Raw genomic sequence first — 15609 nt, 5'->3', positions numbered from 1 at the left:
ACTATTTTCTGATTTCCTTGTATTATGGAAACTATTTCCTTTGACCATTTATGAAGTATTTAGGAAATAATGCAAAGTGGGGGGAAAAAGTAATCTTTTTTTTTTTTTTTCTTTTTATGGCATACCTATGGCATACGGAAGTTCCCAGGCTAGGCATCAAATTGGAGCTGCAGCTTCAGGCTTCTCCACAGCCATGGCAACACTGGATCTGAGCCACATGCAAACAGCATCTGTGACCTATGCCACAGCTCACCACAGCTTGCTGCAATGCTGGATCCTTAACCCACTAAGCAAGACCAGGGATCAACTCATATCCTCACAGACACTATGTCTGGGAACTCCAGATAAAAAGTAATCTTTACAAAATTCTTCACCATAAAGCTTTGAAAATAGCCAAAATGCTGCTTTTTACACATTATAATAATACAATGAAATACCATGTAATTGTTAAAATAACAGGAATGTGTGCTACATTGATATATAGAAATGTGTTTGAAACATCATTAAGGGTCAAATAAAATCTTATTTCATTGGACTTTTGGAGATAAAAATGATTACGTGATGGCTCAGTTGTGAACTAAAGGAAGTGCAGTTCCTTTCGCTAGTGATAAAAGAAATTGTTTACGGATATATGCACCATATTCATTCATTTTTTCAGTCATCAGTTCTCAACAGGACTACTGCAATACTCTCCTGAGTAACAGGCTTCCCCCTATTCTTGCTTTTAGTAAGACCATTTTCCTCAAAGCAGCCATAGTAACCCATCAAAAACACAAACTTATGTCAAGCTTCTCCTTTGACTTGTCCATTTGATTATTTGATTCTCTTTGGTTACCTATAAAATAAAATCAAAATTCCCTTTGTGTGGCATATAAAACCCATTAACTGTCTCCTGCCTCCTTTATAGCTTAGTCTTCTTTCAAATGTTATATTCTAGTAAATCTCAACTGCTTTGTGTTTCTTCAAGTTCATGCCACAGTTTCATGATTCTGTGATATTGCTCATGCTTTTCCCTTTTCCTAGCACACGCTCCCCACCTTTTTTTTATCTCTCTTATGCATATTCATTCTTCAAGACAGCTCAGACAGCATTCTCCAAACCGAGTTAGAAGCCCCTTCTTGGGTTTCTATAATATCCTATGCTTACTTCCATATTAGCAGCTACCAAATCAAATTGAAATTATCTGTTTATGTCTTCCACCTTAAGCCTTAAGTGTCTTTAGGGCAGAGGCCATGTTTAGTCAGCTTGTGTACCCAGACAGCATCTAATATTGTGCCTCCAATATAGCAGGCAGTTATTAAGTATAATGAGTACTTAATAAATAATCTCCCAGGCACGGCAACAGGGACAAGTGAACTTCAGATATTCTACTACTGCCATCCAGGAGCTCACAGCCCATCTTACAAAAGAGGACATGAAAAATGACAGCCATGAAAGCACTAGGAATAGTCAAATGAGTCACACGAGGTTAGCGTCTGCTGTCTTTTTAGCCAAATTTACCCAAAAATTCCTTACCACCAACCACACTCATCCTTGAGACTATGAAATTTTCCTCTGTTAAAAATATTTCTAAAAAGTAAACTATTTCGAGACGAGTAAGCAGAAGGAAGGGACAAGCGGTCACATCAATCTACAGACTAAATAATCTACCCCCCTTTGAGAGTTCTCATGTGACCTCGTCTATATAACCAAAATATCTCTTCAGGCTTGTGTTTAAAAATCTGAAATGTGATCAAGGTTTATTTTGTGAATAACAGGAATGGTGGCAGAACCATTTCCTTTTTATTACTACTCTCAACTCTGTTTTATAATGTTAGCACATTAACAAATTAATGGTATTCACCAGGCGTACTGTTAAGATATGAGATAAGATTATCTCATTCGACCTTCATAACACGCTTATGAAGTAAGTACTATTATTAGCTCCATTTTATAGGGGAGGAAACTGAAACTTGAAGAGGTCCAGTAACTTGCCCAATATCACGTCTCTAGTTGGCACTAGAGGCAGGATTTGAATCCAGGAAGTCTGATTCCAGGGCTCCCAGTTTTGATGAGTGCACCATTCTACCTGACCTGTAAATAGTAAAGTACCCATTGCAGTAAATACCCATTACAATTATAAATTGTTCTTGACTTCAGGTAAATGGCAATTTCTAAGACTGAATGAATCAAATTGTCACTTTTGTTGTTGTTTTCTTTTAATTAAGGATGCTCTGGGACTTGTGGAAGTGTTTATTAGTTATTATCATAAACCTTCTAATAGTATTTTAAACTTAAAGAAGTTTAGGGAAACTAATTACCCCACATTACTCTCTCTCTCCTTTGTGATTAAATGAAGTCTTTTATTATAATATTTCATACAAACTTTTATATGTGGCAGTTTTAACTAGCATATGATTTTTCCAGCAAAAACGAAACTTCATGTGGAAAGAAATCCTGAAGAGAGCTATCTAAAAACTAAAAGTGGGTTGTTGTTTTTTTTAACTTTAACGTGTCTCCTTTTAGACTCCAGAAACAGTTTTCTCATAAAGCTGACTTCCTTTCTGGAAATGATTTTTGTTTCCAACCATGTTGAGAATCCATTTCTCTCTCCCTCTATTTCTCTCTCTCTCCCCCCCCCCCAACCCCTCTCTCTCTCTCTCTCTCTGTCTGTGTCTCCCTCTGTCTCTCTCTCTGTCTGTCTGTCTCTCTCTCTCCCTTCTTGCTTGGTAGTAACTAGGAAGAAGGAGGGGTGGGCACAGGAAAAAGGGAAAAGAGAAAACAGAAAAAGAATTGCATGCCACTATGTCTGAATATATCCTCTACTTGTAGATAATTCCATCTAATTTGCACTTTTGTCTTTTTATTTCCGTTTTTGGACACCTCCTTTATCATCCAGCCAACTGGGATAGACAAAGCACTGTTGGTGCCCTGAGCGACAGAACTCTGGTAGGGGGCTGGCTGTAAATTGACGTGGCATGGAAATTCTTCGCTAAGTTGTAGCAGCTTGCATGTTTCTCCTAAGAGCAAGCCCAGCCTCCCGGAGCTGTAGCTTAATCATCATGGGTTCAACGACTTTACAGAAAAATGGATAGAAGTCTTCTGCTCCTTTCTTTGGACTCAAATGTTTTCTTTTTGAATATCTATGATTTAGCTGAAAAAATCAAAGCAGTTAAGTCTGTAACTTTCTTTTTGCAGCTTAAACAACAGAATTTGCTGCTCTCCCTCCCCTATCCTGCAATTTAATTCCTTACAGATTTTGCCATGGGGTGCGGACTTAGAAAGCTAGAAGACCCTGATGATAGCAGCCCTGGAAAAATATTTTCTACCCTGAAGAGACCGCAAGTGGAAACAAAGGCAGAATTTGCTTACGAATATGTATTGCTGGATTTTACTTTACAAGGTACTTTTTGCTTCTTTTTATTTGTTTAATGAAAGATTTCAAAGATAAGGGACTACTGGTTTTTTTAAGTATTGGTTCGTGAATTTTTAAACTGCCCTTCATAATCAGATTGTACAGTCAATCTAACAGTAATGCTTTGTTTCTTCCACTCTGAAAGATTTTTGTTTTGTTTGCTTTGTTTTTTTGTAAATTTGGTTCTTATGTACTTTATAAAATTAGAAAAAGTTCTTGGAAATATGTCTTTCATTTTTAAATCAAGTGCTTATTTGTAGAAGGATATATGAAAAAGATTTGATTTCCAAGCCAAACAGCTATACCCTTAATGACAGTCTGTGTTTTGAAAAAAGATCTGCAAGGCACAAGAAGGTAGCATACAAGAAATATTACTTGCATCATGTAGACGAGTGTTTGCTAAGACAATTCCGAGGTTTCCAGCTATGGTTAAATGTTCTGATTGTGCTAGTCACTTGATATTTTTGACCAAACTAAACTTGAAGTTTGAAAATACAGTAAAAAAGAAAAAAGGGGGGAAAAAATAGTCTTCTGTAAGACACTTCCTTTGCTTGGTGCCTAACAGAGAAACTCCCTGTTCCAGAAAGTTGGAAACACAAATAAACAAGCCCAGATGGCAGCCCTGTGCAAGGAACAGAGGCAGCTCTACTTCACAAATACTTTGCCTCACTTCTTTGGGAAACTTCAGAGTTCTGTACAACCACAATGATAAAACTGCATTTTTTTAAAAGAGCAGAACTATGTCTTTAATTACAGGATACTAAGAATGAAATTTCGAGTGTCTTGCTTGCTGTTAGAATTTCCAGATGTCAGTATCTTAAGCTCTTATTACGAAGTTATACTTTTAATTCTAATAAGCCACAAATTTTATCAGTTAATAGAAGGCTTATACTAAGTAAATTATCATACTGGATATTATGTTAATTTCTTTTCAACTTAAACACAAATTCTCTATTTTTTGGTTGCTCTATGAACAGTGCATCTTTGTGCAAGAGCAGCCCATTTTTCTTTGTCAAAAACTGAGCTAGCCAGCAAGGAAACTTCCTTCCAGAGACATACACAGTCTGTACATATACTTTTAAAACATTCACATTTCCATTTTTTTCTAAGGCTAAGTCTACAAATGGGAAAAATATAAATATTCCTAATTTTCTTTTTAATTATGAAATTTAAAAGTAGATTAAGATAATGGTGATGATCAGAGAAGCAGCCACTCAAATGAATTTTTTATACTTTTTCAAAAACCATCATTTGAGAAAATATTTGTGATATGGTGCTATGTTTTCTCCATTGATCCTTGTAAATTATTTTTTAGGACAAGTTTCTATAAATCCACAGGACACAAACATACTTTCCTTTCCCTCAAAACCTTGTCTGTTCATAAAGTTTATGCCAGAGCCATTTTGCTCTCATTTACTCACCGTCCCTATAGGTTTTAAAGTAATTTGATTTTTTTTAAATTTATTTCCTCCAAACAGTATTAGCAATCTCAAATTTGTATAAATGCAGCCATTTTTGAATCAGCAATCCTTGAAGTCATTTCAGTTTTGTTATTATCAGAAGCCCTTCTGTCTGTGAAAGGAGTGAAATTTCAACCTTCCATTCTAGGAGCTAGAATATTACACTATAAAGTATAAATATGGGCATAGCTTGCAAATGTGAACACAGAAAGCAGGCACACATTTTAAAGTTGCACCTGGATTCTATTTGGTCCTGGCGCCAAGTCTCCTGGTGCCCCTTTTTTCTCTCCAATTCTTCCACATGTTTTTTGTTTTGTTTTTGTTTTTGCCTTTGCCTCAAAAGCCAAGACTCTGTCCGCCCAGCTTCACAAACCAACTTCCTCTTTGTCTCTGACTCCCACCTACTCCTCCAGTGTGTAGAGAAATGAGTCCACGGGGTTAAAACATGCCAGCCGTCTTCACTGAACGCTGGCCCTTCTGCCCTGGGGTTACCATGAAGAGTACTCAATAGTGGCACCTCCTTCCTCTCAGAGACCACGTGCAGGGAACAACCTTTCAGGAAGCAAAATGGGCTAGTGACACCTCGTTTTCCTCTGTTTTTCTAAACAGAGGACATGGGACAGAGAGTCAAGTCCCAGTGGGGCAAGAGGAGACCATTTAGAATTTCCAGGGCCCTGTGTTATGGTGGCTATAATTATCTTCAACAATTATTTATTTTCCATTCAATTCCATTCCCTCCCTCCCTCTCTCTTTCTCTTTCTGTGTGTGTGTGCCTTTCCCACACTTTTTTGGGAGGTGGAGGGGAAGACTTTGAGCCATTTTTTATATATCTCTGTGGGAGAAATAATAATTAATCATTGAACACATAAGTTCTGGAGTCAAGTTCCTCAGTTTGTACTCACTAACTTGGCAAGTTTATAGACTTTGCTCTTCCTTAGTTTCCACAGCTGTAAAATGGGAGTTCTGATGGCATTTACATAACAGCGTTGTTTTAAGTATTAAAGGAGATAATACAAGATAATCTTTTTCCAAAAGTCCCTGGCACTCAGTAAGCACTTATTAAAAGTTAATTACTAACCATTCTGGCTTTATGCAGGGTCTACCAACCACACTAGTGAGATTTCAGCGCAATTTTTATGATAAATTTTCTGGATTATTGTATAGTTTTATATATATATATATGATGTGTGTGAGTATATATATATGTGCATGTTATAGAACTTCTTTAGTGAAAATTAAATTAACTCTTCAAATGATCCAGAAAGTTTGGTTCACCTTTTTGTACAATCCCAGAAAACAATCTAAATAACCATAGCCCTCAGGATTTTCAGAGCATGTATATCTTTATGATTAAGAAGAAATTTCTGTAATATTAAAAACCGAAGAGAAGGACAGATGGTAGCTTCCTTATTTGACTTTCTAATAGAATAATGTAAAACATATTGAGTAAAATTTTTCTGGCCCCTAGCTTGCTTTCCTACTATTAGGACAAAAAACTCTTATTGTCTTTTATTATCACTATTACCGTAATAAATACATCGATGTATGTATTCTGTAGAAGATGCTGATATATAGTGAAAAATACAAAAGATAATAAAACATGGTTTCTGCCCTCTAGTATCTTTTATTCTAACTGGTCAAACTGGAAAATATTGTGAACTCCTCAAGGTCAGAAACTATGCCACGTCTACCTTTGCATAGTTGTGTTTGCACAGTGTTTGGCACATGACCAATGGCCAGTAAGTTGTGGTGAATTAATGAATGAAAGATTACAGTACAAGGAGTTCCTGTTGTGGCTCAGGGGAAACAAATCTGACTGGCATCCATGAGGACACAGGTTCAACCCCTGGCCTTGTTCAGTGAGTTAAGGGTCCGGCATTACCATGAGCTGTGGTGTAGGTTACAGACGTGGCTCTGGCTGTGGCATAGGCGGGCATCTGTATCTCTGATTAGGCCCCTAGCCTGGGAACTTCCATATGCTATAGGTGCGGCCCTAAAAAGCAAAAGAAACAAAAAATTAAATAAATAAAAATCAATAGGAGATGAATAAAGGATCAGAAATGAGGGGGCGAAGGAAAGAAAGGAGGGAGGTGGGGAGGGAGGAAAGGAGAAAGGTAGGTCAGTCACCTAAATTTTCTATATCTGTCTGAATCTAATAAGTTTTGGTGTATTTCCTCAAGCAGTCAAAATATTTTCAAATCTAAAATGCTGCGTAAAAAGAAATTAATAATAAAAATGACTAAATTTACTCAAGCATCAATATAAACCCTGTCATGGTACCTAGCCCAAATTCCTATCAGGTGAAAAAACTATATAAGGAATTCTGTCATGTTTGAATGGTGAGATATTTTGGTTTAGAAAAATAATGAAGCCTCATAATTTCAGGCTGTTGTGGGAGCAAAGATCCCATTCTGACCTGGGGGAGTAGGGAATCTCTGATAATAGCATATAGTTGACCCACTTAAATAAATACTGATGTTAAGAGGATATATTTCTACTGACAATCTACATTATATTGGGTTTTTTTCTTATATATGGAAGGACATTTATTCACTCTTTGAACTGACACTTACTGAGCACCCACTGAACCTAGAGTGAAGATACAGAGATACAGAGGATACAGAGAATTCTTGAATTCCCTGAACCCGCATCCTAGTGAGCATCCTGCTGAGGGGCCTTGATGGATAAACATCCAGTTACAATGCCACACTAGGCTATGATACAGGCTGTGCTGGAAGTATGAAGGTTATAGAAGCAGAAAGACGAGCACTGCCACCTGATCGGCAGGATCCAGAAAGACAACTTAAAAGAAGTGCCAGCTCATCTGAGATCTAAAGGATGAGTGGGACTTAGACAAAAATTTGGATCAAGAATATATAAAATACAACTGAAAATCAAAAAGGAAAAGACACAACCTTATAGAAAAATGGACAAGGAACTTGGACAGTTCATAAAACAGGAAATCCAAATGCTCTGTAGACATATGAACATGTGCTCAACCTCTGAGTAATCAGGAAAAATGCATATTAAAACCACAGTGAGAAACCACTACAAATCTCCAAAATGGCTAAAATGTAAAAAGACTGCTAATACCAGAGTTCCTGTTGTGGCTCAGCAGTAACAAACCTGACTAGTATCCATAAGGATGCAGGTTCAGTCCCTGACCTTGTTCAGTGGGCTAAGTACCTGGCATTGCCATGAGCTGTGGCGTACGTCTCCAATCCTGCGTTGCTGTGGCTGTAGCGCAGGCCGGCCACTGCAGCTCCGATTGGACCCTGCCTAGGAACCTGCATTTTCCACAGGGGCGGCCCTAAAAAGCAAAAAAAAGAAAAAGAAAAAAAGAAGAAAAAGACTGTTAATACCAGATGTTTCTAAATTAGTACAACCATCTCCAAAAAAAAAAAAAAAAAAATGCTTGTGGTATACTCATACAATGCACCTGTATACTGCCAAAGTCAGCCAGCTTTTTCTGAAAAGGGCTGGAAAATAAATATTTTAGGTTCTGAAAGCCATGTGTCTCTGTCACAACTACTCAGCTCGACCAACGTAGTGCCAAGACACCATATGCAACAAAACAAGCCATAGGCAATACTGTGCTGTCCTCCACTACACTGCAGTGAAAACAAACTACACTTATACAAGCTACACCGCATGAACCTCACAAGCATAATGTTCAGTGAAAGAAGATAGACACAAGTATATCCTGTATGATGCCATTTATATAAACTCCAAAAACTGGCAGAATGAACTACAGTGTTTACTCGTGTTCTTGCAGAGTAAACTAAAAGGAAGAGCAAGGAAGCGAGGACCGTAAAAGTCCGAGGAGCTCAGAGCAGGAGAGGGGGATTGTGGTTGGAAAGCGGGGAGTGGGAGGCTTCTGGAGTGCCTGCTATTTTCTGATTTTTAAATGGATGATGGTTACCAAATGTTGGCAGTTTCAGTATGTTTGGGACATCTTTTTTTTTTTTTTTATGTGACACTTCTACCCCCATGCAAAGGTTTAAAAAAAGAAAAGGCTATATAGGAAGTCAGGGTGAGGCAAACAAAGCAAAAAGACAAGATGTACAGACTCAGAAATGAGAGAAAATTTTATGGTCTGTCCGGGAACTATGGATAAACAGAATAGGTGGAGTGCAGCACATGGAGGAGGCAACAGTGAAACACAAGGTTGCAGGAGTTTTAATAATTTGATCTTTTGATCATATCTGCCTGTAATAATGAACCATGTAGTTCATTGGAGTTTGAGTGTATTTCAAAACTACAGTTGTATTACTTTAATTAAATATATTAATGAATGACTACAAAGATGGAAGCTTTTATTGAAAATATAAAAGATTGGGAGTTCCTGTCGTGGCTCAGTGGTTCCCGAACCCGACTATCATCTGTGGGGTTGAGGATTCGATCCCTGGCCTTGCTCAGTGGGTTAAGGATCCAGCATTGCTGTGAGCTGTGATGTAGGTCACAGATGCGGCTCAGATCCTTCACTGCTGTGGCTATGGTGTAGGCAGGTGGCTACAGGTCCAATTGAACCCCTAGCCTGGGAACCTCCATATCCCGAGGGAGTGGCTCTAAAAAAACAAAAATACCAAAAAAATAGAAAAGAAAATATAAAATATTACATAACTGAGATGTTTATATAGTAGTTTATATTTTCAAGTAATTTAAAACATTTTGATAGGTAAACAAGATACTTCTTTTAATACCCAAATATCAAATTGCTTAACAATTTGTAGTAGTCAAAAGCTTTAATGCACAGTGGGTTGAGGATCTGGTGCTGTCACTGCTGTAGTGGCTCTGATTACTGCTGTGGCTCAGGTTCAATCCCTGGCCCAGGAACTTCTGCATACATGGCCAAAAAAATTTAGCCCAGCTGATGTTTGAATTTTCACAAATTCTAAATTAACAATGATGAAAATCAGTGAAGGTTTACTTTCCTGTAGGTGCTAGAATGTGTTGGCTCTGGGATCATTTTATTTGGTTCAATCACAGTCTTCCTACTCAGTGGCAATATGAGCAAGTTATCAAATCTCTCTCTCCTTGGGTTTCCTCATATGAGAATATTAATAATATCTACCTTATGGAGTTTTGTAAGAACTAATTAAGATTAGGCATGTGAAGCACTTCACATAGTGCCTGGCAGAAAATATGCACTTGGTATATGTTACTTATTATTTTTTACTATAATTGTTAGTTACAATATGGAGGGAGTTTGACAGTTTGACAGTCTGTTCCCTTTTGAAAATATGGTAAAATTACTTGCCAGTGTTTGTACATTTTTATCTCAGGAAACAGTGTTCATAAATATTTCAAAAATACATACCAACCTTCAGAAGTAAGTTGGTGGAAAAAAAATATATATATATGTCTTGGACTATGTTCATAGCATTACATCACCAGGGCAAAGCTTTTGGCATTGAGTAAGTTCTTAGCTTTTTATACTTAAATGTGACTTTTTTTGTTTTTAAAATTTTATCTTTGTCTATGTAGTTTTTAAGCAAAGGACTATTTTAAAATTATATTAATATTGATAGTGTATTAATATTGATAGATAAATGATAAAGTGTTGCTTAACCTTTAGCATGTATCAATTTTAATCAGAAAATCCAGAGTTCCCATTGTGGCTCAACAGTAATGAACCCAACTAGTACCCATGAGGACACGGTTCCATCCCCAGCCTCACTCAGTGGGCTAACGATCCAATGTTGCCATGAGCTGAGGTGTAGGTTGCAGAGGTGGCTCAGATCTGGCATGGCTGTGGTGTAGGCCAGGGGCTACAGCTCCTATTCAAGCCTTAGCCTGGGAACTTCCATGTGCCTTGGGTGTGGCCCTAAAAAAAACAAAAAAAAAAGGTTTTTTTTGGTTTATTTAGGGCCACAACCGAAGCATATGGAGGTTCGCAGACTAGGGGTCACATCGTAGCTGTAGCTGCTGGCCTACACCACAGCCACAGCAATGCCAGATCCAAACCGCATCTGCAACCTACACCACAGCTCATGGCTATACCAGATCCTGAACCCACTAGCAATGCCAAGGATTGAAACTGCGTCCTCCTGGATGCTAGTTGGATTTGTTTCCACTGAGCCACGACGGGAACTCCAAAAAAACTGTTTTTTTTTTTTTTTTCCCACTGTACAGCAAGGGGATCAAGTTATCCTTACATGTATACATTTTTCCCCCACCCTTTGTTCTGTTGCAATATGAATATCTAGACATAGTTCTCAATGCTACTGAGCAGGATCTCCTTGTAAATCTATTCTAAGTTGTGTCTGATAAGCCCAAGCTCCCGATCCCTCCCACTCCCTCCCTCTCCCATCAGGCAGCCACAAGTCTATTTTCCAAGTCCATGATTTTCTTTTCTGTGGAGATATTCTTTTGTGCTGGATATTAGATTCCAGTTATAAGGGATATCATATGGTATTTGTCTTCGTCTTTCTGACTCATTTCACTCAGTATGAGATTCTCTAGTTCCATCTATGTTGCTGCAAATGGCATTATGTCATCCTTTTTTATGGCTGAGTAGTATTCCATTGTGTATATATACCACCTCTTCCGAATCCAATCATCTGTCGATGGACATTTGGGTTGTTTCCATGTCCTGGCTATTGTGAATAGTGCTGCAATGAACATGCGGGTGCATGTGTCTCTTTTAAGTAGAGTTTTGTCCAGATATATGCCCAAGAGTGGGATTGTGGAGTCATATGGAAGTTCTGTGTATAGATTTCTAAGGTATCTCTAAACTGTTCTCCATAGTGGCTGTACCAGTTGACATTCCCACCAGCAGTGCAGGAGGGTTCCCTTTTCTCTACAACCCCTCCAACATTTGTTATTTGTGGACTTACTAATGAGGGCCATTCTGACTGGTGTGAGGTGGTATCTCTTGGTAGTTTTGATTTGCATTTCTCTTATGATCAGTGTTGTTGAGCATTTTCTCATGTGTTTGCTGGCCATCTGTATATCTTCCTTGGAGAACAGTCTATTCAGGTCTTTTGCCCATTTTTCCATTGATTGATTGGCTTTTTTGCTGTTGAGTTGTATAAGTTGCTTATATATTCTAGAGATTAAGCCCTTGTCTGTTGCATCATTTGAAACTATTTTCTCCCATTCTGTAAGTTGTCTCAAAAAAAACTTTTTAATTTAAACAAAATTAATCAGAAAAATCCACTCTGCATATGAAAAGTTTTCAAAGCAACTACAAAATAATTTCCTTCACCAGTTCTTCGCTATAGCCTTGTAAGGTATAATAAAGCTTTTGCAAATCACATAGCATCAACTGAACAACAACCAGGCCTGCATGTTAATGCTGTCAACAACACCATTTGTTCCTTCTCCCAAGAAAGGGAGAAGGAACTTATGGTGGTTAGGGAGCTAAGAGGAGCTAGATGGCTTGCAGCTGCTACTAACTGCCTGCACTGTTCAAATTCTACCCAAAACAACCACACCTCCCCCCTCATTTCCTGTGTTTAAAAAGTAATCGAGTCTCTGATATTACTGCTCCAGTGTAAAGACATTAAATCAAAGGCTTGGCTGCAAACAGCAAGCAATCATGGCGACATAATTATTCACTCTGGTGAGCACTGATGGAAATGCATCACTCTGTGTGCACGGCTCACCCCCTTCCTTACGCCATCTCTAAGCTGAATTAGGCTTCCAGTCTCTTTTCGAAACAGTTAAAACATTATTAAGAATCGAGAAGATTGTATGAAGGGAAGTTCTGAACAAAATTCCCAGATTTATTTCTGCTTTCCTTGCTCCTAGGTTTACCTTTCTTGAATGATGCTGGCATGTTTAAGTCATAGTGCAGGATAAGAAGGGTGTAATAGAGTGAACCCCAGCCCTCCTATCCCCACCATCCTCCTATCCCCACTAATGAGGAAAAATTGGTTGCTGAACACTGTCTAAGATAGTCTAGGTGGTCTGGCCTGGACCTGGGAAGGCTCTGGGTCTGCAGAATCCCTGGGATGACCCAGAGCAGAAGTTACAAACCAACAAGGCATGGGCCATATTCAGACTTTAGACAGGTCTCAGTTGGTGTGTATTTTGTGAAGATATGTATGTCAACTGTCACTTTTTAAATTGGGAGATATTGCACAAGAATCTAGATTTTTAGGGTTTTCTTAAAAAACAGAAGATTCAGGACTTCCCATTGTGGCTCAGTGGGTTAAGAACCCAACACAGTGTCTCTGAGAATGCAGGTTTGATCCCTGGACTCACTCGGTGGGTTAAGAATCTGGCGTAGGCCAGCAGCTGCAGCTCTGATTCAGCCCATAGCCTAGGAGCTTCCACATGCTGCAGGTGCAGCCCTAAAAAAGAAAAAAAAACGAAAAACAGAAGATCCAGTAATACCAGGCACACATGCCCACACGGCAGCCCTGGGCCAGGGTTGCTGTGCCCTTGGATGAGGTTCTGAGTCCTCCCCAGATCCATCCTCCAGCACAGGCCATTTGTTTGTTTTACCAGCCTGGTACCTATGGACATTTGAGGCTGCAACTCAGTGTAGTAGGTCAGTGTGAGTTAGGGACTTCTAATCTAGAATTCTACAGGTGGGGAGTCAGACTGGGCTTTGGGAATAAATCCACATCTCTACAATGACCTTCTTTCCAGAGGTCTGCCTCCCCTCCCATTCCCCCACCCCAGACATGTGGAAATTCCCCTGAGATTTTTTTTAAACAAACAATGGCTTATCTCTGAGGACAACTTCATTTAAAACTATCTTTTCTAAGTTGGGCCACAAGTAGACAGACATATCCCTGATGTTTGAGTGTTTCCTTTGTACCAGGGCCTGTGCTCGTGTTTTACAGTTACTATCAAAGCGACTCTACAAAGTTAACAGTGTTATTTGTCCCTGTCTCAGACAGGCAAAGTAACTTGTTCCACATCTAGTAAATGGCGTGATTTGAGCCCAGGCAGTTTGCTTCCAGAGCCCAATATTCCCAATGAGAATAGTAACCTCCCTCTCTTCCCACAGGGGAGGATTTTCATTTAACAAAGCAACCAGCAGTTGTCTAGGTGCACGCTACATGCCAAATTCTTTCTAGGAACAAATATAAATTTATTTTTTATAAAGATGGAGGGTAGACTCTATTATTATTCTCACTTTGCAGATGAGGAAACTGAGGCACACGGGTGCCAAGTACCTTGCCAGGCTAGTAAGTGGCTAAGCTGGGATTTGCATCCCAGCAGTCTGGCCCTAAAGTGTATTTTCTAAACCACTGTGCCATAAGCACCCTGGAGTTCTGTTCATTGAATATGTTAATGCTATAACCAATTTTTCCTTCAGTTGGTCCTTTAATAAGTTTTTTTTAAGCACTTCCCATAATTGTTATGTCTATGCTGAGTGCTTTTCAGCAAAAGACACAGATCTCCAGATGGAAGAACATGCACACTTGAGACAGTTGAATAATTAATGTAAAGCATTGAGCCCCAAATAATATGGTCTTTATTTTAAAAAGTATGTTAAGATATGTTTATTAGTATCAATGTACAATTTTTTTCTCCTTTTGCAACTTTCATGGATTTCTCAGTCTAATTCCTGCCCAAACTCTGTGTGTGTGTGTGTGTGTGTGTGTGTGTGTGTGTGTGTTACGTGCATTAGCATTTCTTTTTCACTGAAACTTGAGACAACACCCTGACTTTACTACGACTGCAAGAGGATTAGACCAGAAAAGCTGAATTTGTTCCACTGACACCAAATTTCTCTGACATGACAGAGAATAAGGTGTTCCTTAGAAGTGCATTCTCTACCTGGACAGCATCAATGTTATTCAATGTTATTCTGTTCTAGCTACCTTCTTGGTGATCCCATTTATGTGTTGCAAAATTCTGCCTTTGGAAACCTTGTTATAAAACAATAGAATGGAGGGAATGAACCTCAAGCACTCTGAATTGTTTAGCTGCGCCATATGGAAAGCAACCAATTTCATGCAGTAGTGACACCCACTATAATTACCACTTGTCCTGCAGCAGTGGTAAAAGGCCAGGGAAGATTTCCAAGGCAAGGCACAGTCTTTATTCCTGCATTAAATTTAACAATTTCTAAAGACACATTTTCGCAAAAATAAAATATTTATCTCTATTCATAAAATTTTAAGTTATTAGCTGTAGTCTGTATTCTTTTGTGTTTTGCTTTTGTCCAGTAAACAGTATTTTTTCAATAAGCTTTAAAATTTCTTCCACCTTCAGGAATTTTTAAGTTTTCATTTGGCAATCTACCTTGGTAAGATAGTCATGTAAAACCACTGGGAAAGCATTAAAGTTCTTTATTTTTATGACATTATTTTTGAGGAAAAAGGCATAGCATAACTTTTTAAACCAAAAGAACAGATGCCATTGTACTTTTTTTCTTCTTTTCTTTTTCTTTTTTCCTTTTTAGGGCAGCACCTGCAGCATATGGAAGTTCCTGGGCTAGGGGTCGAATCAAAGCTGCAGCTGCCAGCCTACACCACAGCCGAAGCAACACGGGATCCAAGCCGCATCTGCAGCCTACACCGAAGCTTGTGGCAACACCAGACCCTTAACCCACTGAGCAAGGCCAAGGATAGAATCCATATCCTCACAGAGACTAGTTGGGTTCTTAACTGGCTGAACTACCACAATAACTCCCCACTGTACTTTAAAAAAAAAAATCTTTGAGAGTTCCCTGGTGGCCTAAAAGTTAAGGATTTGGCCTTGTCACTGCCATGGCTCATATTCAGTCCCTGGCCCAGGAACTTCCAACATGCTGCAGGTACAAATAACAAAATATAATATTATTATAAA

At 38.7% G+C, this 15609-nt stretch overlaps 1 protein-coding gene and 1 long non-coding RNA gene across 2 annotated transcripts in view; one reads left to right on the top strand and one right to left on the bottom strand.

Moving 5' to 3' along the window:
* The window catches only part of RFTN2 (raftlin family member 2), a 67088-nt gene continuing 54098 nt past the window's right edge, over positions 2620-15609 (top strand). The window contains exon 1 of the mRNA XM_021075725.1: positions 2620-3382. Within this exon, the coding sequence (XP_020931384.1) occupies positions 3244-3382 (139 nt within the window). The 5' untranslated portion in view covers positions 2620-3243. The remainder of the gene's footprint in view (positions 3383-15609) is intronic.
* LOC110257079 overlaps positions 8111-15609 on the bottom strand; it is a 51451-nt gene continuing 43952 nt past the window's right edge. The window contains exon 3 of the long non-coding RNA XR_002339300.1: positions 8111-8164. This is a non-coding gene — a long non-coding RNA (uncharacterized LOC110257079). The remainder of the gene's footprint in view (positions 8165-15609) is intronic.

The sequence above is a fragment of the Sus scrofa genome, chromosome 15 (genome assembly GCF_000003025.6).
Source record: "Sus scrofa isolate TJ Tabasco breed Duroc chromosome 15, Sscrofa11.1, whole genome shotgun sequence".
Lineage (NCBI taxonomy): Eukaryota > Metazoa > Chordata > Mammalia > Artiodactyla > Suidae > Sus > Sus scrofa.
Note: the sequence above shows the minus strand (reverse complement) of the source record. Positions and strands in the feature narration are given on the sequence as shown.